This window comes from Anomalospiza imberbis, chromosome 7 (genome assembly GCF_031753505.1).
Source record: "Anomalospiza imberbis isolate Cuckoo-Finch-1a 21T00152 chromosome 7, ASM3175350v1, whole genome shotgun sequence".
Taxonomy (NCBI): Eukaryota; Metazoa; Chordata; class Aves; order Passeriformes; family Viduidae; genus Anomalospiza; species Anomalospiza imberbis.
This window is the reverse complement of record NC_089687.1, coordinates 35,407,130-35,431,180: the sequence shown is the minus strand read 5'-3', so window position 1 is coordinate 35,431,180 and position 24,051 is coordinate 35,407,130. Positions and strand designations below refer to the sequence as shown.

The window sequence follows — 24,051 nt, the reverse complement described above, 5'->3', positions numbered from 1 at the left end:
AAAGCTCTTTCATTAATTTTATTGGTTTTGTACTTTTCAATGTAAGCCAGAGCTTTACTGATTACTCAAAGACAGACAAGTGATTTTTCTTGAATTAGAAAAAAATTAACATAACAAAAATATTAAAAAAAAAAAAGAAACTAAAAAGGAAAGCACATAAAGCACTTTAAAATGCACATGATCTATACCTTGCATTCCAGTTCTGCAAATTTTCAAATAAAATTCTAAAATCTCATGAACAAGACAAGATGGCACAAGAAGCTTCCACTACAAGACACCACATTCTGCTCATTGTCTCTCCAGTGAACTGAACTGCAGATAAATGACCCAGAAACCAGCAGGAAATGAGGACATATCACCAACAGGGTTTTATGAATATTATTTGTTAGAAGACGTAACTCTCTTAGCAATACCCGACCCGTGACTAATTTCAGGGGGTCAGGGTGATCTTTGCCCTCCACTGTGTAGGGCATTATTCTTCTCTAGAGAAGTGCAGAGGTTAATGAATAAAGTGCCAGCAAAGAAGAAATGAGACTGAGCAAGAAAATGCTCATTCTTGGTCTCTGCTATAAATAATGCTCTCATTAAAATTCTGCCTTGGAAGAAAGGCAAGTCCATTAGTCTAGGAGCTAATTTTTACTGGCTCCTTAGATGTATGCATATTAAAAATTCAGCATTTATAATTGCCAGCCATCAACCACCTAGTCAGTGCTGTTCTTGGAGTTTTTAATTATTTACTTCATTTGCATAGACACTCCAATTTATGATCAACCATTTGGTTATCAAGGGACGGTTTTAGCAATTCCTCTTTTGTGTTTTTATTTATTCCTTCTGTATCCCCAGCAGGAGGGCTGAGAGGACCTTTGCCAAGGTAGGTGGCAGTGGGATGGGCTCATCCCCAGCCTCCAACCCTACCTCATGGCCAGGTTCCATGGACACCTGCTGAACACCTTCATCCCACCCTGGAGCATCACAATGGGGTACAAAAACAGCCCTCCTACCCAATGCCTTTGCCTCCTCTTCCTCAGCTCTTGCTGAAGGCCCTCGCCCGGTTCCTTGGCCCCAGAAAAGGAGGGAGGAGCTCTCACCTGGCAACGTGCTCCCTCTTTTGCTGCAGGTGCTCTGGCATGTTGTCCCAAAGCTGTTCTCCTTTGGGATTTCAGTCTGGGGCTGTGTTCTCCTCCTCCCACAACCTCGCTCTGCTCCCTGAGGATACAAATGCTGCAAAACCGCCTCCAGTCCTGTCCTCCCTCGGGACCAGCAGCCTCTGCTGTTCCTGCTCCTAGGCAGACACTCCATTTTTTCCTCAAAGCGCTGCCTGCCAATGCCTTGGCCACATGAGAAGGAGAAAAAACCTTGGGAGTTCTGCAGTGGCACAGAAGCCCACCCCAAGCAAGTGCCCTGGGCAGCCCAGGTGCAACTCCTGCTGCCAACACACCCTCCAGCTGGACATCGTCCCCCCAGGGACCACCAGCCCAGGGGGAACACTGACTCCTGAAAAGCAACCCCATTTTTGGGTCATCCTGAAAAACAACTGAAATACTGAACTCAAGACATGCTGTCAGTCCTCAGTGTTCCCTGGTGGGCTCAGCAGCAATGGGAATGATTGATTTGCCATCCCGGTATCCCTGTGTCCTCCCTGGGCACCACGGCCGGTGACTTTGCAGACAGGATATCAGGCAGCAAATGTGACGGGAGGGAGCAGCCCTGCCTGGCAGGAAGGAATTGATTACCAATCCTTCTTTTTGCCAGGAACCATTTCTTTGCTGCAATTCATACTTTTCAACAGCCAGCCTCCAGAAGGCTTTGGGGGAAATGAAGGCAATGACACCAGAGATTACAAATCAATCATCACTAGAGAGCCTTTTATTTGGTGGAAGCTTCCGAGCAGAAAACAGACACCAAAAAATATATAATACATCCTGGATTTTTTGTTACCTGTTTCCTTTCCTTAAGCTCTTTTATGCCCTGTTTTTCTCTTGACAACACTGCTTACTTTGCTTTCACATCAATCTCTCTAACTACTTATTTTTCATTTATCCTTGATTTTATCTTTCTATCATCTTTCTCTCTCTTAATCTACACAACCCGTAGTTATCTGGGAGGGAAATATAACATGATTATCTACTCTACACTGTCATCTTCCCCCTTGTTCCATCCCAGATCCCTCTCGAAAATGGCACAGTAACACTGACAGAGGATGGAGCAAGGTCTACCTAATTTATATTGTCTTGAAATCATCACTTAGATCTGCCTGCTTTTGGTCATGGCATTATGTGGGGTTTGGCACAGTAGGATCCATGCAATAAGGAAAAATTTCAGGCATCAGTGGGACACCCCTCACTTGTGGGACACTTCTCATCAGGGCAGGAATTTTTTAAGGGCCACCATGGATGCAGCCAGAAGGAATCAGAACACACTCCAGAGCTGGGAACAGTCCTGAGCAGCCAGCTCTGATTTTACTCACATTTATGCTTTCTCTCATGATCTAATTCACATCCTGTTATTAACTGAAGTGCTGTCAACCAGAATTGACAAAGTGGGAAACAGACATCTTCTAACAATAAACCTGGTCAAGGAACAGGTCAGTTTAAATAAATCAGATGACACAAATTTGGTAAAATAATATCAGCAGTACTGAAAAACCCCTTTTATAAAGTTTAGGCTTACTGAATCAAAGCATCTTTCTGTTCTGAAATAATAATAAATTAAGATTTAATTATATTGTTGGATACTGAAAAATAGATCAAAATTGTTGGAGGGGAATATCCAAAATTTTGTAGACACTACAGTCTGGTTTTCAGAACAGAGGTTTCCTCCATGAGTTGATACAAAGAAAGTTTTAAACCTATTGATTTTTCCTGCTAATCCCAATCTTGCAGACAGCAGGACACAGCTCATGAGGGGTACAGGTGCCCGAGTGACCCATTTCACACATCCTGATACAACATCGGGGATCTGAGTCCTATTTCTCCATCTATTCTTGGATAAAATTGTTGACAGAACCAGCTCCAGTCAGACATGCCTGGGCTGCCCAGGCCCTTGGCAGCAGAGCAGCTCCTCTGCCAGGCACTGCACACCCTGAGCTCTGAGCTCTGCCCACCTCAGAAATCCTTCACTGAGCCCTCCCTGCTCCTCCCTGGGGATGGAGAAAATTCCCACTGGGATGCTACCCAGCATGTGAGAGAAGCTTGCAAAATAAAGATGTTTCCACAGAAATAATTGGATCAATCAGGTTTTATGATTAAATTCTCTTCCATCAGATAATATTCTAACCATGTTAAGAGTGATTTTGTGTTTAGGTCTGTAACATATCCTTAGCCTCTGTAATTATTTGGAAAACTATATTGTGTTTACTGTATTGATTCAGCTATTGGAAATCTTGAGATTGCCACGAAATATTTCTTTTTATTATGCCATTTCTGAAGTTGAATATTGCTGAAAATAAATAGCAGGCAATTATTTTAATACCCTCTTACTGCACATTACTTATGAAGATTGTTCTAAATTGCTAAAGACAGAACCAATTTATCTAAACAGAGTTATTTAACACCAGTATGGATTAACTTTATATAGTCAGGTAGGCAGAAACTCTGGAACTCTTTCCTTCCCTGGTCTTAAATTAGGGAAAAGAGTGCTGCTCCAGAACAAGTCAAAACATTGACTTTTATACCAGAAAGATGTCCTCCATCAAAATCTCTGCTACTTTGGTGATGCTTATACAGCAATTTGGGGCTATTCAGGAAGTTTATATTTCATATATATATAATATAAGGACCACTTGCAATCCATGTTACCTGTACCTAAAGAATTGATAAATTCCTCTAAGCTCATATACACAAGGGAAGAAGATTTACAGAAAGGGAAAACAATTTTTGTGGCTTTTTTTTTGGCTGTGAATGCTGGCAGAAAGCCACCGTTTTTCTGAATCTGTAATTTTATGCCCTGGTGTTCGGCAGATGTTTATCTAAATCATTTAAATCTGTCTTTTCTGTTTCAGACACATTTAGTATTAAGGAACGATCCCTGAGTAACAGCATACATTAAAAGTTAATTAAGAGGAAGTTAAGAAGAAAGAATGAATTTTTTTCATACCCCCAGCAGACATTTATTTCATTTTGGCAGGTTAAAAAATGAGAAAATTTGGAGCAAGGTGTGAGAACTGGCAATGCATATTTTTTGGGAAAAGCTTTATTATCCATTTCCTTACATGCTAATTAGGGAATGCAATCCACTTGCTAATGTTGAGTGAGTAAGAAATGTAAATTGCACCATTAATTTCTTTAATAACCAAACTCTCAAAAGTGGCAGGTCAGCAGATGGGGGCTGTCACCACAAACCCAGCCCAAATTTGAACATTACACCAGTACTCACAATTTACTGCCTTCTCAGTTATCATCAGTGCCGAGTAATGTCTCTATTGTTTTAGATTTAACACAAAAATTTACTCTTGACTACTCATGAGTGTTTCTGGGGTAGAAAAATAGATCTAGAAAAGGTGTGCAGCCCCATACTCACAGATACACACTTTTGCAGGTGTGTGGTAGCTGTTTAACTCTCCTTTACAGCAAGTCATACTCCACTGGAAACACCAGGGTCTAAACTAAAAGCAATATGTGCATTTTCCTCCAGAAAAAAAGTACTTTTTGGATTAAAAAAAAAAAAAAAAAAACAGAGTACGCTGCAAATTCATAGCAGTTCTTGCAAACTCCATTTTCTAGATTAGGAAAAGAAAGGTTTCAGAGGGACCCAATTTCACCAAAAAATCAGCCCCTAAACCAAAATTATTCAAATATGTTAAACATTTTTTCCCAGAATAAAACTGCTTAACTTTTTTCCCCTCACAGTATCTTGCATTGCCTATCCCATTTCCTACGAACCTGACTTTTTATAAACTCCAATTACACTCATACAAATACAACCGATGCTTATTTGCACTTTAACTGGGTCAAATAAATTCTACCTGCATTTCCAAATGCAGTGAGTTTCAAACTCAGCTTTCCATCCCAACCAGTAAAACCAGCTGCAGGGCACCACTGGATGGAGCTGGGAAGTGGGAGGCCTTTGGCACAGGTCCTGACCATTGCTGAACTTCTATAACTTTGTGCTCAATCAACTCTTTGTTGCTTTTACACCAATCTCATATACACCAGGAGAGATTTAAATCAAAAGTAGGCCTTGGCACAGTTGTATCAATATCCAGCACTGAGTAACCTCCTTTGCTGTGGTTTGTTCACAGTGCAGAATTGGGCCATTAATGCTGGACCATTGTCACCAGCATGGGAAGGTGACAGACAAAGGCTTTGTCACCGAATGTCTCTGAATTGCTGAATTCTGCTTCTTGCCTACCAGCTTTGTCCTAGTGCTTCCAGTCTGAGTGCAATGTCTCATTTCTGAAAGATTATTGCTTCTCTATAAAATGTTTTCTGAGGGGAAACAAACAATCAGCTGAGTAAGGGACTGGCATGTAAAATACTATCATTTGCAAAACACTGGCCTGAAACCCCCTTGGAGGCAGAGAAGCTGGGCTTGAGCCACAGAATAGGGAAAACAGGAAAGCCATAATCACGTATTTATTTTTAGAGAAAATGAGAAGCTAAATAAACTGTAAAAACCCAGTCTTTACCGGTAAATCCTTTCTGTCCTGAAAACCACACTGAGCACAGTGGGAACAGCCAGTTTCCAGGGGATCAATTGGTGGTACCTTTTTGGCAGTGCCTCATTCCTCCTGTGTGGATGCCAGGACACTCTGAGTCCTGAAACGATTAATTTCAGTAGTGCCACAGTGAACCACTGCCAGAAATCTGAACTTGAGAGACAACAATGCTGCTGCTGAAGATGGTTCTTCTGCTCCAGGTCTGAAATCACCCCGCAATCAAGAGGGGCTTTGGGACTGCTCTCCTGAAAAGAAGCTCACAGACCTCAGCCTGCCAGGAAAGCGGGACACAAAACATCCAAACATAACATTTAAGAGGGGATTAGTGCACTCACAGTTGGATTTGTCATGGGATGGTGTGGGACACTGGGATTTATGGCAGGGATGAGCAATTGCATGCTGACTGCCTTGATAAATGTGTGTCTTTGAGTATGTTGGATTATTCCAAGAAAATAAAGGAGATGCCAGTATATACGGGAGGAGAAAACAGGCAGAAGAAATTCTGTAAGCAATCCCAGGGCACTCAGAGGACAAGCCTGTCATCAGCTGAAGAGCCTGGCAAATGTCACAGTGCAAGAAAACCTGGCTGTCAACTGCAATGACACAGCAAGTCACACCTCTGACTGGAACACTGTCTCCTTGATGGGAAGTTCCAGATGGGCCCAGTGATGGAGACAGATGTCCTTCCATTGCCTCACATAAATTTCACGTGCAATTAGCAGTGGATTCTTTGCTGCTGAGTGAGGGACACTCAGGGCTCTCAGGATACAGAAAGGACAGATCTCCACAGAGTCACTTCTGGTTCTGACAATCTCACAGTTCCAGTGCCATGATACCACCTCATCTGCAAGGCAGCAAATGGACACGTGCTCCCATTTCTATGGGCAATGTGAAATCCCACCAGGATTGTCTCCTGGAGCACTTTTAAATACAACTGAAAAACACAAATGCTCCTTGTTGGGTGTCCTCTCCAGCAGCCCATGCCAATGTCTCCCAGTCCACACTGACACTGTTCAACACCTGAAGCTCCTTCTCAGGAGGTCTGTCACATTGTTCATCCCACCTCCACGATTTTAGCAATCAGCTCTATCTCTCATTTGCACCAAATTAATCCTTTCTGCAGAACAACCTAAAAACACAAGTGGAGAAAAAGATCCCAGAAAGAGACAAGTGAATATGTTATATTTTAGAATATCAGCTGAAACACCTCAATGCTCCTTGGAGGTCCCTTCCAACTCGGCACATTCCGTGATCCATAGGTTGTTAGCACAGCACGCTGACAAGGCAAGACTCTCACTTTTTGATGTGCTTTTCTTATGCCAACCCTGCAGCCCAAGGGTGAAAGGGGAGATGGAAGAGAGGTGAAGTGATACGGTGAAGTGACGTGCCCACCACTCACATGCAAATCCCTGGGGCTGTGAAGAAGCCAAGAACCACCAACCCCACCGCCTCTTAACATAAAATATCCTCAACTACTAACCATGCTCCTAAATGTGGCAGAGGAATTCAGCTGTAGTCCAAGGGCTGCATTTTGGCCTTGGACTATAGCATGTGAACAACACCTCCCCGTGCTGCTGCCTTCAGGGTGTCAGAGCACAGAACAGTTTCACACCTGTGAGTGCCTGGCAGCTCCCACACATTAAATATGCACCACCAAAATTCCATCCTTTGGGCAACATTTGAAGTGTGAATTCCTGCTGCAAACCTTCACCATCCATCAGTGCTCCAAGGGGTGTTCTACCCAAAACCAATTTGGCAGCCTACAGCTTTTCCTGCAAAACCAGGGCCCTCAGCTATTCTGCACACGATAAAATTGACTACTTGAGCTTTCTTGAAGCAATAAGAAAATATTTTTATGCAAATAAAAGGTCTGAAATTCCATTTGTCTGAACACAGCATAGCTGAAGCCATCCCAAAGGTCTGCCTGCTTCTCAGTTCACGCCATTTCCCAGGCAGTATCTGGTTGCTCTTATGAAAAGGACTTGAAGTCCAAAGCAGCCAGCCGCTGAGGCTGTGGGGAGTCAGAGTGGGAATAAATGGATCCACAAGCAGTTAAAAGGGAGTAATCTACACAAACACATCAAGTCATCACCAGTATTTTGATTCAGTTTTTACCAAACTGAACACCTAATTAATTGAAAATGTATTACTTCACATTATTGTTAGAAGAAAGGAAATTGATTTGTAAGGTTTGGAGTTTGTTTGGGTTTTAATAGATCTTTTTGAGAATGTGTAGCTGTAGTCACCACGGCATATAACTTCACAGACCAACAGATTTATCTAGTTCCTTCACAACCTGAACCGCACAGGCATTCTCTCCCTCTCCCCCTCCACCACTGCCTCATCCAGAAGAGGATTTGGTTCAGAGCAGACATGGTGAAGCAGAATCCATCTGCAGCACTATCCAACTATGTGAATTCAATCACTATCCAACACTGTTAAGTGGTCTTTTGGAAATTTTTCTGGCAAACACCTTTGTGCTACCGTCCCTGCCACCTTTCACACCTGTAAAAATCCATGGACCAACCTGACTGGCATCTAAACCCTTACTTCTCACACCTATAAAATAATAATAATAAAAAAATAAATGCTCAGTGTAGTACAAAGCATTTTTTATGACATTAAACAATAACATTATAGTTCCAGTGAAATTTTGTGCTCTTTGGCTGAAGTTTCTGGCTTCTGCCCTGGGCTCTCAGCTGTCCAGAGTAGAAACATGCTACAGTTTTGTATCTCCTACTGCACTTCATACACCAGAGGCCTGGTCTGGAAGAGATGTGTTAATATAGTATCAACTAAGTAAATTTAGCCATTATTTTAGATTAATTTTAGTGTTGTGTGGTCAGTGGTCATCTGGTAGACACATTATTACACACATGCACACACCAAATTGCTTTTTTGCTAATGACTCATTTGCTTTATTCCTGCCTGTTTCAAAAAAGCAATTAAGTTGAAAATGACCTTTTGAAGATTGTACTTGTGGACCAATCTTTTTCATTTTTAATTACTTACTTTGGTTTAATTGTAGCATTAGGAACTATTAAGAAAGCAGCCAGCTTCATAATCAATAATTTAATTAGAGTTTTAGGACCAAGAAGTCAATGCAAATGTTATTCTGCAGCCAGGCCTTTCCCAAAGCCTTTGGAAGAACTTTGCTCCCGTTTTGCTTCAAAGTGACATTGGCGACGTAGAAATCAAACTCATTCTAACTGCAATAGGTCCTGCCCACATATTATGGATGGACACAGGCAGCTGGTAAGAAGTTCAGATTCAGGTCAACCTTCACTCTGCCCAGGCAGGAGCACAACCTGCTTCCCTCACTCCATTTCCTCATTTTCATTTCACCCCGTGCTCCCCAGACCTCTTGCCAGGAGCCACACAGTGTTCACTGGAACCCACTGCCAGACTTCCAATATGTTTTACATTTATCTATTTATAGCTCTCTTATTACCACTAATATTCAAATACAAGCAGCTAGTGAAAACAGATGAAATCTGCCTCAATGGGTGGTGAATAAATGTCCTCCCCTTCCTTCCACTGCTTCTCTCTGCCTGCCCTTGCAAGTTTGCAACCCAGCAGTGCAGGGAGCTGCCAGTGCAGTGGGAATTGCAGGGCCTGAGGTGTCCCTCGTTTGTGATTACAGAGCTGTGGATCACATGGCTCCATCACTCCACACCGCCTTGCCCGGCAGCAGCTCTCCAGGTGAGTGCTGGGAACTCTGCTCCATCACCCATCCTGGGCAGAGGAAAACAGCACGGGAGGAGAGGGAGCCTTGAGCCACGGCAGAAGCTTTGCTAAAAGGCACTGAGCCCTGCAGGGCTGCAGCAATGGGGGCAATCCACGTGCTGGGAGTTTGGGAGTGGGGCAGCAAACAGGACAGGCACTGCTAGACCTTGCTAGAGATGGATCACAGGGCTGCTCCAACCCTGGGAAAGGCAGGGATGTGAGGAAGGAGCCAACACTTGCTCCAAGACACCAGTAAGCCAAAGCCAGGCTGGGCTGCACTGCAAGAAGCCTGCTCTGGAGAGTGCAGACTTTGGAGGAAACTCCTGCAAGAGCCCCTGGGGAAACCATGATTGCACAGGAAGGAAAGCATCCGGCTGCAGAGGATCCTGGGGCTCGTGGAACTGGCTCACCAGAGAATGGCCATGGCCTCAGGGCTGCCGGAGCTCAAGGAGCATTTGGGCAGTGCTTGAGGGACAGGGTGGGATTGGAGATGGTGCTGTGCAGGGCCAGGATCTGGACTGGATGGTCCTTGTGGGTCCCTTCCAGCTCAGCAGATTCTGTGATTCTCCAGCAGCAGCTTAAATGACTGCGAATATCATGATGGAAAGTGCTACTTTAATCTAACCTCACTGCCATTTATACATTTCACATGAATTGCAAGTCCAGCTGGAGATTTAAGCTTTAACACACAGAACTGTCTTCTCCTCTCAAAGACTTCCCTTTGAAATGAAAAATGTAGCTTTTCTATGTTTTGGGGTAAAGGCAGAGGAAGACAGCTCATTAATGGGCTGAATTCCCACTGGCAACAGGACTCTGATATGCACTGGACAGGACTGGGCATAGCAGTGAACAGGAACAGCTTAATAAAACAATTATAACCCTTTAAGGGCCACAAATTCACCTGGAGCTTTAGAATCATGGAATCGCTTTGGATGGAAAAGACATTTAAGATCATCAAGTCCAACTGTTGAGCTCTGCAGAACAACCTGTCTGATTCTAAAAGGTTTAGTCTGATTTAAACCTAGTTTAACAGGGGAAAAAGCCTGTGGGATCAGCTGATTATACAGTTTGTTAAACTGTCGATTTAATGGTTTCATTTGGAAGACAAGACAAAGAAGGAACTGGTCCAAGGGAAAGACATAGTTTCAGTGTGAGGGTGATCCTGGGGAGAGCAGCCACACACAGTTTGAAGGGCAGTGGTTTTCCTGCTTCTCAGGAAGAAAAAAAAACACAGCAAAACAAGAACATTGGATATTTTCTTGCTTGCATCTGGGTCAACTGATCCAAGTTGCACTTATATGTTCATTATTTGAAATATTTTATTGCAATCTGCCTTTTTCACTGAAGTTGTTTTGCTAAATAGTCAAAATGTAGCATTTTTAAGAACTACATTGACCAAATCAAGCTCTTTTTTTCCCAATTGTTTTTCATTATTAGAAAGCAATCTTGACTTTTTTCCTCAGTTATATTTCTGTTTTTTCAAAAATTGGCAGTCAGTCTCTAGGAAAGCATCCCGAACAGATTTAACATAAACCTTTTTGAGTTTTACTTTTGTCTTTTGTGATACTACTTCTGGGAGAAAACATAATCCGTATTCATAACTATTTGTTCTTGATTTCATATTTCACCGTGACTCAAATTCCTTTTCATGTTAAGACAGGGAGTTTTAAAATATGAAGCCATTATTTACAAATGCACAGAATCAGGAACACAGAATTTGTTACACTTCATGCCAGGAACTGGACTTATCCTTGCACATCCTTTATTTACAGCAGCATAATTCGATTGCACTGGGAGATTTGGAGTTTGCATGGAAGAGCTCTTTGTCACCAATACTGACAATTTCAATCTTTGACCTACTTTTGAAGAGGATTGATTTGGACCTTAAACTGCCTGTCAAAGGTTTTTTAAATGACCCATCCTGTCTATCCACTCAGCTCGTGAATTCATTCCTCAGGAGTTCAGAAGAGTTCAAATAAAACTGACAAATCCAATACTCTGAGGAGATTCTGACTTCTGATTTTGTGCCCAAGGTGTTTACTTGGGGATAAATCAACTGAAATAGGCTAAAAATTATAAAGACAACCAGATTGCTTTTTAAAATCACTCCCTTTTGCCTGCTTAATGCGTCTCTCATACACTTGATCCTTAAATACTTTGCCATTTTTCCTGAATTTACCTTGTGAATGACCACTCCAAAGGGACACTGGCAAAGAAACCCCCACCACAGATAGGCAGAATCCCTGAAAAGATCTGGGTGTTTCCACGTGCTTTAAGTCTACTAACAAAAATGTTCTGACAAAATCCATATTGAAAAGCAAAATGTCTACACGCTAGTTTATATTTCACTGGAAGAAAAAAAACTATAATAGGATATGTAAGGGAATAACTAATTTAGAAATGACTAAATAACGATACAATAAACACTGGAAAGTTAGTGGTCTAAAAGATAATTTAATTAGAAGAGAATAAATTTAAAAGTTTATCTAAGGAAATTATAAGTTTGGAACAATTTCCCAATTTAACCAAAAGTTAACCAGCTTTGAGCTGCAACAGGAACCACAGCAAGGCTGTCCCAGGCCAAAGACAGCCCAGGGTGGGAGAGGATGGGCAGTATTGTGAAGGAGAAAATTGCAAGGCTGCAGCTTAGATCAGCATCCTTGTAATTATTCTACATCCATATGAAGCACACAGGCAGCCAAGAGCTCATCATTAAAATGCTGCGGCACAGCTGGAAACCTCAGCCAACAGCTCAGAAACTGCCCTGTGCATGGATGTATTTATTCTCTGGTAGGACACGGAGTGAAAAGCCCTGAGAAATGGCCACTGTGCTCAAACGACACACGTGCCTTCAGCCAGAGCCCTTTTACAAAGGAAAGAATGCAAATGCCACCCCCAGATTCTTGGGGGTTACTCTGCTGTTTCTTTGCATGCACAGATGGATCATTCTGGGACCTCCGTGGGGCAAATTGAAAAGCCAAGGAAGAACAGAGCGGGCAGAAGCTCGACAGTAACATCTCAGTAACTCCTCGGAACACGGTGCTGGGCTTGCTGAGGCTGCTGCTCCCCGCTCCAGGTGGGACCCTCATTTGGGTTTCCCTGCGGCTTCCCACAGACCCAGCTGCGTGGGAACTCCATCAAACTCGGCTAGCGTTCAAGAGCCATTAGCACACCACGATAAGCAGACACTGGAGAACAGGAGCTGCAATTATTAACTACTGCTCTGCTCTAAACAGGACTGTGCCTAAGAACCTCTTTTATCCACTGCCACACTTGAAGACAGAATATTACCCTGCAGAAGCCCCCAGCAGCCTCTTCCCCTTCCCTGCTTCTTCCGAATGAGTTCCTCGGGGTGTGGCGCAGCCCCCGAGCCCCAGCCTGCCCTGCTGGATGAAGTGTGGTGCACCACACTCAGGAACCGTTCCCAGGGGCTGAGAGATCCCATTTCTCCACAGCCATGCACAGCTATCCCTGCAGGAGCCTGAAAGGAGGCTCTGCCTGCATTCCCAGAAGGAGAGACTGCAGGAGTCTCTGAGGAGGAAAATACCCAGAGCCAGGTTTTTGCTGGGAGCTTCTTGTCGCTGTTCAGGCAGGATTTTGGGCAATTTCATTCTGTTTTTTTTCCTTTTTCCTATGAGATTGGCACCTGCATTATTCATCAAGGACCACACTACCTTGGATCTTCTAACTTTTGGTTCTGCTTTCAGCCCACAAATTACTGACAAGGACACAATTTGATGTGCAGAGCCAGAACTGGCATCTGGTCACTGTTCTGCTGTGCTGCCTTAGCCCTGCTCAAGGCATCTTGGACCCAAATAGGAAAAAGCTGACATCCTTGATGCCTTCCTCCCTGAATGTCAGAGGTATTAGTTTGATAGTGGGGTGGGGATGGGATCCTTTTATTTGTGTTACGCAGCAATCTTCTGCGAACCCAATGCAGAAAAACCAGGTCCCGTCCTAAATCACTGAGCTGCACTGCATAAAGAAATATATCCAGGATAACTAAAATATTAAACTTGAATACTAGTGAGCAGTAGAGACCAAAATGGACACGAATTATCAAACAGTATCTCAAATGCTTGTTATTTCAAAAATTGGAATAGAAATAGAGCGTTGCATGAGTGTGACTTTTTACAGAGCTCTGTGTGTGCTGAACTCCGTTCACAAGAACAGTGTCACTGACGTGAATGGGCCTGTCCTGCTAAGGACACACAGAATTCTTCCCAAATCCTTGTTGGACGCATTCCTTAGGGCATTACTACTGACAGCTGCCTTTTAAATGACAGTCTCTCCTCAATGTTTTCAAAAATGAAATATCCAGTTATAAAACCTGACATTTCAAAAATCAGAAAGCACATGAGATAGTTACTAAATCAATACATTTCAAACATGTGGAATGAAAAATGTGAGTATTTTTCCTTCCCTTCTCTTTAATTATTTAAGTGTATAAATATTTGGTATCTCACCTGTCTGAAAAAAGAGCAGAGGTTCAAGCTTGGCTCAAATGATGTTGAGACAACTGTGAGCAGTCCCAAGAAATGGCTCCTGAGGCCGTGGGAGATGCAGAGGAGTGGCAGGTCCCTCATCATGGCAGGAATTAACCCAGGCAGGGGAACTTGTACTCAGGGGGTCAGGGGCTCTTCTGCACCTCTCACATTCATCACTGGACACACTTTGCAATTCATGAGTGGAAATGCTTTCCCTGATTTGTCAGTGAGGAATTGTTCTGGTGAAAAGCCAGAACACGCTTGTCTTTCTATGAAACTGGCACAAAGAGGAATAAATTCCACAGCTTATCTTGGCACCAGAGCCATCAGCTTCACTGGCAAGAAATTCCCACCAGAGAACTGCAGCCTGGGTCTCCACATCTGATCTACTGCATGTCTGGCACAGCACAAGCGTGGTTCCTGCCCAAATCCAACACCAAAGGTGTAATTCTCCCGCAGTGTTTGGAAAGAGCCACAAGTGCAATTCATCTTTCTCTGGTCTCACTTTCCTATAGGCAACAACATGTCCCTTAGGTTTAAAATTAGAGTCAATGTGATGAAGATTTTTTTAAACCACTGGATGGATTTACTTTGTTATCTAGAAAAAAAAAAAAAACAAAAAACAAAAAACAAAAAAAAAGAGGAAAAGTAACACCCTGTGTTTCCAAAGTCTGCAGGCTGCATTGGAGTTCTGCCTTAGAAATTACAAAGATTTATGTTCCATCCTGCCCCAAATCCAGAGCTCATTGTCCATTCAACTTACACTGCTCTGACTTACAGTTCTCTGTATCCATTATCTTTAATAATAAAGAGCTGACTGCACTTAATGATTGAAGAGCAAGATGTGATTGGCAATAGGAATCTCATTTATGAGAAAACAAACCTCAGTGTGGTTTTCATGTTTCATTAGAAGTATCTTAAATGTACTCCTTAATGCTAATTGATCTCACAGAGATGAGAAAATACTCTATTCCAAATTAATGGGACAAAATAATTCATCTTCTTTCTGGAGGGAACATTTAATATCATTCAGCATTTAGAGGGAGGTGGCATCTTCACAGGGATTTCACCACCTCAAGTGAGGTTTCACTGTGAGCATTTATCCCAAACCCGCAAGATTTCCCACTGGACATGGAAAAAATTCAACAGCATGAATACACAACAAAATGCCATATACAACATTTTCTTTTCACAAAAGGTCTTTCCTATCTTAGCAAAATTACCCAAAGCTGAAAAACAATATCGGTGAGTAAATATAGAGGCTTTTTCCTTATGTTTGTCAAAGGAAAACTCCTTGATGACTCTGTTAATTTGCTATGAGCAGGAGATTACTGAGATATTTGCGAGATAAAGTTCCTTGTAGGATTTATTGAAAACAAAACAAAGCAGAAATCTATTTTTCCATTAAGCATTTCACTATGGCTTGTATTGCAATAATTTTTTCCTCTTTTTGAATTATTCATATTTGGATATCAAATATTACTAAAAACCAATGCATTTAGGAATAATGAATCTTGACTAGTTTCATTTTAACTCATTGTGCTTTCTTACCAGGATTATTATTATTATTAAATGACCTTCTATTCAGTCTGTTTCTATGATCCATAGATAGAAATTGCCTAATGGGCATCTCAGGTATTCCACTGTGATTTCCATGGCAGTTTTTCCTATCCTGTGTTTGTACAGCTCTGATGACAACACCATTTAATCCACAGCAACAGCTCTGCCTGCTTCTTCTCAAATCCCTTCTATGAATACAACCTTCTCCATTCGAGGCTGGAATCCTGTACCTTTACACTGTCTGAGAAATGCAGATTGGCTATAACATCAACTGAAGAATTAATTTGAGAACTTCAAAAGTTGCTGCATACCAGAGAAACAGCAATAATTATTAGATTTTCTGATGAAAGAGGAAAAAAAAATCCCTTTGCCTTGTACTAATGTTCTACTTGAACAGGATTTGTATATTTGGTTTGCAAAGCAGCAGGGACAAATACACTCCAGTGTACTCAATCCATTTTTACCTATTCCAAAGAAGGAAGGTAGAGAATAGCAAAGGAAGACATGCAGAGTTTCTGTCAGTACTATGGAGAAAATAACGCATGTTCCATGAAGAATCAGCAGAGTTCTGGAGGAAGGGAGGCAGATTCCTTCTAGAGGAAGTGTTTCATGGTGACATTTTTGGTCAGAAGATAACAAGTGTGTTAGTGGATATTTTACCGACACATCACCCTCACTTTCTATTTTGATTTCACACAGTTTTATTTTTCTCATGTCACACACATCACTACTTTGCCTGAACTCAGGAAAGACCAAGGCAAAGCCTGCCTACCGTTCTGACATCCCAGAGAGACAAGGTCTTGTCAGTGGAGCTGGTGACAACGGTGCTGGAGAAGGGCAGGAACTCGATGCTGTTGACTGAGTCCTTGTGGCCACGCAGAGTGTATCTGCACCTCTCACTGCAAGAGAAGAAAACAGGAATGCAGCACACTCCAGCCAGGGTAATATGATCAACAGACAACTTTAGGTGAATGAAGAACACATTTCGCGCATCTCCCCAGCTACTCTCTGGAAAAATGAACATTGACAGTGATTCCTCACCCAAGGACTGCACCACAGAGACAGTTACGTAACCCAACCCATTGGTGTTTGCTTCCCGGTAATGAAGGCTGGAGCAGGAAGGTATAAAGAAATGAGAAGTGGGTTTTAAAAGATTGAATCCTAAGGAGGAACAATGCAAGCACCACTTTGTGTTCCCTGGGTGGATCCTCAAAAACCTCATTAATGCAGAACTAAAAGGGAACGTGGATGAAAAGGTAGGATAGAGACAGCACCATTTCATTTTTATAGACATGAAATTCCTTTTCTTTCACAGGGAGATCTATTGGACTGTGCCCACGTGCACCCTGAAGAAAGCCAGTGAGTGCTGGCAACCTGGTTTTCCTCTCAAGGTCTGCACAAAGCCTTAGAGAAAGCAAGTGGTGCCTGGGAGCTCTTTACTGAGGGTAAAGTCTTCTCCCTGTGGACACCCCAAACCCCTTTTCCCTGAAGGAGAGGTCTCTGGCTATGGATGAACTACTCCAGTGGCCATCGTAAGCTCCCAGTTCTTAAAGCAGAGGTGGGGAAACAGAGGTGCACCCCAAGAATCAAGGTGTTCATCATGAACTAACAGCTCAGATGGAATTACCTGTGAAAAGGTTCTGAAAGCTCTTTCAAGACTTAAGACACCTAGCCACTGCAACTTCTCCCAGCTGAGTAGTAACACCCTAGAGCTTTTGGGCTGCCTTTCTCACCTTTTTGCTTTGTTTTCTTTGAATGAGTTAATTTCTGGGACAACACTGCTGGTCCTTCTCAGCTGAAGGCATGGACCTGATACAGATGGAACTCCAGACAGGAAGCTTTTCCCAGTGTAGGAAACTGGACACTACCATGATGACATTGCTGTGGAGAATCAGTTCTCTCACCAAACAGCCTGACCTTGGCTGTACAGCTGTAATCTCGTGAAAGCTTTTTGGGTTTTGCTTTGCCTTCTGTGTACGCACCAGAGCAGAGCACTCCTTCAACTGGAGCCGAGGAGAAGAGAAGGAAGAGCCCAAGGATGCCCCATCAGACAACACAGAACTCATTGTTAAATAAGGGCATCACTCCATGATTTCTTTAGATATATGTAAAACTTAAATGTGCAGTATTTGTATTGTTATAGCCAAGAAAACACACAGGTAGGGGAGCATACTGTAGAAAAAAACGAATCAGGGTAAACTCAGTGGCAGTTCTATCCTCTTTGTTCAGCTGAGTCAAAAATAGTATGAAAAAATAAAAGCCAACAACTCATCATAAATTACTGCAGTTTTCAGTGAGAGCTCAGAATTTTATTCCCTGCTCATGTGATTCTGACAGTAGAAACACACCTCCCCGGAGCTGGCTGCTGAATATATCACTAGGGCTTGCAAATTAGATTACTGGGTGGCTCTTAACAGAGAAATTTTTTACAATATTTATTAAGGAAGCTGTCAGCAGGGGGGAAGTAAAGATGTAATTTTTCTGCCTTTTTTTCCCCTGCCTGTATGTCCCCAGAAGACTGTCAGAGCTCCTCCTGGTTCTGTGCCAGCAGCACAGGAGATCAGTGTCTGCAGTGAGGGGCCGGCCAGGAGAGCTGCAAGGCTGGGATGGACACTCCCCTGAGCACTGACCTAACACAGGGACGCCTCAGATCTGTTCTGGTGCTTTTCCATCTGCCATTCTGGAAAGATATCCTGTGCTGAACACCAAGCCTGTCCCCACAAAGGCAGAGCAGAAGGGAAATAAGTAGCTTCTGAGGAGAAATATTATCCAGGAAATAGATTTCAAAGAAATATTAGATTCCACTGGTATCATTTTACAGAATCTATGTTTTTCTATTACAGATAATACATTATAACACCCAGTGTTACCTGTTATATAGACTACATGTATTATTTTGTCACAAGACTCATTTTAAACTAGACATAAAGTGCTTGGCTGTTAGAACTCAGTGCACAAGGTACCTGATATTCACGATCACTTGATATACGACAGTAAAAATAACTTCAGTAAAATAATTCTTTTGTCTCACAGCGTCATGGCAATGTTTTACACCACAAATATGCCTTTTCCATCTCAGATCCTACACTTTTTATTTGTGCCTAGGAATGCCATTTTTTAAAGGTGCCCAATCATTTCCAGCTTGCATGTTCCAATGTAAAGGCTCTGAGCTGCTGAACAGTTTCTGACAAGGAAAATCCTGCTGCATTTTTTTTGTGGGCACTTTGCATTTTTGAAAACATAGACGGCTTTCCATACCACAGTGTGAGAGTGGTTCCATTGGAAGAAAGGGGATATTTTCCTGTATCTATTATCTTGTGTCTATGCCCTCTTCAAAGGCTGGGGAAGAACAATGTCTTCAACCTGCTTGACTGGTCTTGGGGTGAAAGAACACAGGAAAAGGGAGGCAGTTAAAGGAAAAAAAGATATTTTGTTTGTCAGGCACTGATGTAAGATCTGGACCGTCCCAGGCAGACAGGCAGCAAGAACAGGCTTGTGAGAGATTAATTAGGTGCCAAAGCAGGAAGGCCCATTCAGAATCCCTTAGCAAGGTGAAAATGGACTGAAGTGATGGACCATGACAGCAGCAGAAGGGAAGGAAATGATTTGCACTTTAACATCAGGAACACAAACACCCAGCCCTGATGCAGCCTCTCTCCTTCCCACTTCCCTATCACTGCACGCTGATGAGCTCTGGCTCTCGAGATCCCATTTACCACTCTGATAACTGACTGACTGAATATTTCTGAGAACCTTTCCCCAGTGCTACATAAAATAAATTCATCTTTCTGTCCAGCTGAGACATAATTTCAGCAAGATTGTCTTTTTCCAGCTATCTTCTGGTTGGAAAGGGCAACAGTTTATCTAGATGTTCTTTTTTCCACAACAAAAGAAGTTGATATGAAAGGTAGATCATCACCCTGTGTTTTCATGGAAGCTCATGTTTCTATCCAATGGAACAAGTTTATCTAATCTGAATAAATCTGTAGTGTTTTTTTTTCATGGAAGCTCATGTTTCTATGCAATGGCACAAGTTTATCTACTTCAGAATAAATCTGTAGCTACATCCACTGAGTATTTTCCCACTGTGAACACAGAGCCTCATGGATATAAGCCTCACCATTCCGAAGACAGAGGGGATCATGTATTAACAGCAGGTTAGAAACTTGCACAAATCTTGATGCCTCAAGAGGTTCTCAATAAATGATGCCACAAGAGAAATGATACTCAGTAGCTCAGTATTTTGCAGATTGCATGCTCACTCTGACACCACTCCAACCTTCATCCTTCCCCTATGTAGTGCAGGACTAATTATCCTCAATGGTTTCTTTCTTTCTGTCAATTCCTCTCCCTTAAATCCAGGTGAGGTAATGATGTCCATCAATACATCAGCCTTCATTCTACCTCACCAGGTTTGGATATTTCCTAAGAGTTTCAAATAAACATGGACAGATACTAATCCAGAAGCACATCTATGCCAGGAATGTTGGCTTCAATTAACCATACCAATCCTGATATCATTAGCTCAACAGACTGGGAAGATTTCATTTCTAGAGACTTCTCTTTTGAAAATCACATTTCAGAATGATTCATTCAAATTCCAAAGGGCTTTCAGTAAAACTGCATTGAAAACAGAAGATATGAAAGATTTCCACTTACATAAGACTTCAGTGAATATTCCCAGGCTCTGCACAAATGTAAAAGAGCAGCCAAAAAATGCACCAGTCAGATATTCCATTGACTGTGCAGTAATTGAAAGGGAACACAGGCAGCGGGTAGATCCCTCTTGCCCTGCATTCTTTCCCAGTAAAACTCAGGAAGAACAAAGCAGTGCCCAGCCTGCCCTCACTGCCAGCCACACAGCAAACCACAGCCACGACGCAGACAACATGTGGCCAATTCTTCTGCTACTTAAGTGTTTCAAAAAACACCCCACACATGCATGATGGAAATCCTATGGAATCAGGATTTTTTTGCCCCCTTTCTTGGCTTTTTTTTTTTTTTTAAGTATGTGGTTTCTATGTTCAGCTCTATTTGGAAAAATTGGGGGAGTGGAGGGTGATACCATTTCAGCGAGTACTTAGGTAGCCATCATTACTTATTTTATTGCTGTGCCATACTGAATCTCAGTTCAAGCATGGTAATTAAAACAACCTATACAGCCAACTGAAATTAATGAGATTTTGAGCTTGCTCTTTGGAGTCAGTGCCTCTCCCATGCACCTTTTTCCATGCCTTCAGAGGAATTCATTAAGTAATGAATTCCCAAAGAGGAACTCCCAAACTGTACTATCTCTCCCTAAAACCACTCTCTCAAATGGAGCAAACACTAAACTAAACTCTCTCTCATGTCTATTGGGAAACATTCTTCTGTGTGAGCTGAAATCACAATTTTCAGGGCAAGTTACACCAGAAAGTCACCTGTTGTGAAGGTGTACACAGCATTTCTGGGGAAGATTTGTAAAGACACACCATGACCAGCCTCCAGTGCTCCTATTGGGCTGTAATTGGAACAGTCAAAAGGAGAATCTTTTTAACAAAACCTAACCCTATCACTTTCTCATTGTATGGCTCTATCTCCAAAATGTGTTTAAATTCGGCATAGAACTTTCCCAGCCAAGATCAATGGCCAAGGATAGCAAATGGGCTGGCTTAAGACATTAAAATGCCAGCTTGGTTTATGCTGTTATAAATGCATCCTATCATGTCTTTACATTTTATGACCTCTATTTTATTTCTAGGTAGCTTCACATATGACACATCCAATTATTCATGTCAAGAATGTAAAACTACCAGTATTTCAGTAAAAAGTGCTTGCCATCATTTATGACAGTGATTTTTTTTGACCCATTATTTCACTAAATGTAACACATTTTCTGAGACATTGACATGTGAAGACACTTATTCTAGAAAGTACATTTGTCTCTGAAAAGATACATGACAGTATGATGCTGTCAATATGAAACATTTTGTTCAATTATTACCTATGCTTAAGAAAATGGAGCTCTCTTCCAATTGTGAACATTCATTTGTACCCTCTCTCAAACCAGTGTCTGACACTTGGAAAATGCAATGCTAAAGGAGATATTACTGCAGCTTCTGTGACAATGCAAACATTTCTCCTCTGGTATTTAGAAACATTTAGAAAATACAAATATAATCCTCCTCTGTGTAATTTATTTTCATATTTAGCACTCGTGGAACGTTTTAATCTCTGCGATCTGAGTGCTGTGCAAAACAAGGAGCAATCCCCTGACTGAAACAAAGCTCCAAGTCAGGCTTTCCCTGGCAAGGATCAGTTTGTAGAGCTACTCACGAGTTTCTCAATCTGGTGAAATCTGGTGTCAGATAGTTTTAATTTTTGCCCTTTTGAAGTTGACACTGAGCAGAAGCAGGATTAAGTATTAAACCCTGCTGTCTCGCTCCCATCAGGGGCTGCTGTGAGCTGGGGCACCGTGAGCATGCCCCACTCCCGCTGGAAGCAGCACAAGCTCTGCCACTGATGTCAGGAGGAGCAGGATGAGATCCAGCCCTGGCACCACAGGAGCCTGACGGCTCACACTTTGCTCTGCTGCACAGTAAATTGAGCATGTAAAAGGAAGCTGATCTCTGAAGGGGAATGGACTCAACTGGTAAGTGCAAGGGTGTGATTTTTCCCTTTCCTCTGTCCTTGTCTTCCTCCTTCTGCCAAAAGCAAAGCAAAAGCTTCCCAACAATGAAGGCTTAGCCACGGAAGAAAGAACCCCAGACATGATACACATGTTTCATTAGTGCTTTCTAGGTATATAAACAAACAGTCCTCATCTGACTCAGCATGTTTGTAAGTCTGCTCTAAAATCCTGTAGCATCCTTTTCTCAGACCTCCTTGCAAAATAGTCGTTCTGTTAGAACACAGAGCTTCTGAACTGCATCAAATTGTATCCTCCCACTGACAGGACATAAGTCAATGTCAACAGTTACATTTTTGACTTGCCTGGTAAATTTTGAAAGGCTGCAGCAGTTTATTTTTGAGAGTGCAGATTTCCTCTCTGAGATCAAGCAAGGCTCTTTTCCCCTCCCTTCTCAGGAGCTGAACTGAGCACAGCAGCTTTCCTTTAACACCAGTTTGTAAAGACTCAACTCTCACCAGCTCTGCTTCAGCTCCTGCTGAAAACTGCAATAACAGCCAGCAGGATTTAGTAGCTGAAGGGATTCCACCTGCTGCAAGAGGCAACTGCAGTCCCAACCCTCTGCTGGCCCTGCTGGTGGAAGGAACACCCTGGGCTTTGTGCTCACACAGGATGCACCTACACCTCCAGGTACTCTCCAGTCTGCTCCAAATCTGTCTCACACTTATCGTGAGCCCCTACTATTAGGAAAACTCCAAGAGAAGGCTGAAGGGCACTGCCTGAACATGATGGTCCTTAAATGTGGCTCTTGTTGGACGAGGTGTGAGCACACCAAGTGCCCCCAGCCCAGCCCCATGCACTTTGGGGCTCACTCTGGAGAGCACCTCCGGAGGGTTAAAGCCTTCCCACAGCAGGGAGGTGGCCAAAAGCTCGTCCAATCCTTCCCTTCCCACTCCACACCCTCCCATTCCGTGGTGCTGCCTGCACAGCCTCCTACCCCTGAGGCATTTGTGTGCTGTTAACAAGATACTCTGTCAACAGGAACACCCAAACAGGATAGGAAAGCTGTTTTATTGTGTAGGAAATTCATTTCATCTCCAGGGACCTTGCCTCCTTACATATTTTGCTGTTCTAAAAATTACTTCATCCCATTTCTATAACTTGAAAGAGCCTCTTTGGCAAATAATACACAGAAAGGGAAAATGGAATGTACCTGAGAACAAAAAAAAAAAAAAAAACCAAAAACCACATGCAGAACAGAAAAAGAGGGCAATGCATTACATTAAATGAAGTCTGATAGCTTGAACTTCTGATTCAGTGAGGTCTAATAGGGAGGGACATTTGGCAAAATTCCCCTAATAAATTTATAATTAACCAGCAGAAAGCAAGGCTCCAGTCAGATTTCTATTCTGCAGTGAAATTAGATAACAGCCAAATAATCACAGTCCTTGAAAGAAAGTGCTGTGAATGCAGGAGAAAAAGGTTGCAAAACTTCATGCCTTACCTTTGGATTAAAGTGCTTATTTGCTCAATTCCTAGTAATTAATGTAGTACAATTTGTATTACTGGAAAAGTAGCCAATTATAACACTGTATTTATTTTTCTGGCAGAGCTCTACTGTGTGTACTTAAGTAGAAGCTGTGTGTTTACTGAGAGTGTGGAAACTTCCTCTACCAGGCAGACATGAGGATGCGGCACTGAGTTAAAAAATACTCTCAGACAAAAAAGCGCAAAGTTCTGAGGCCACCACTGGTTGCTGTGGTGTTGGACACAGGCCTGGCTGCCTGATGCCAGCCTGGGAAATAATAGGAACCTTATTTTTAACCCTGTTTCTTTATGAAGTGCACATAGATAGTGGTAGGGCGGGCTCTACAGAACGAAGACTCTCCCTGTGCCACGGTTGGTTAGAACTCCCTGGTACAAATAGGCAAAAAAGAAAAATAATCAATTACCTTTTGGTGCTTGATTGATTCCAATACTACTCAAACTCAGGATCTATTTTGGTAAACATTGAT

The 24,051-nt window shown here is 42.4% G+C and overlaps 1 protein-coding gene across 8 annotated transcripts in view; it reads right to left on the bottom strand.

The window, feature by feature from the left end:
• Positions 1 to 24,051, bottom strand: part of VWC2L (von Willebrand factor C domain containing 2 like) — a 405,818-nt gene that overhangs the window by 179,443 nt on the left and 202,324 nt on the right. For 5 of the 8 annotated variants that reach the window (XM_068196550.1, XM_068196551.1, XM_068196549.1 and 2 more), the window contains one exon: positions 16,202 to 16,328. The exons of the other annotated variants lie outside the window; for them this stretch is intronic. In XM_068196550.1, coding sequence (XP_068052651.1) covers positions 16,202 to 16,328 — 127 coding nt within the window. The remainder of the gene's footprint in view (positions 1 to 16,201; positions 16,329 to 24,051) is intronic. 8 annotated transcript variants of the gene reach the window in all.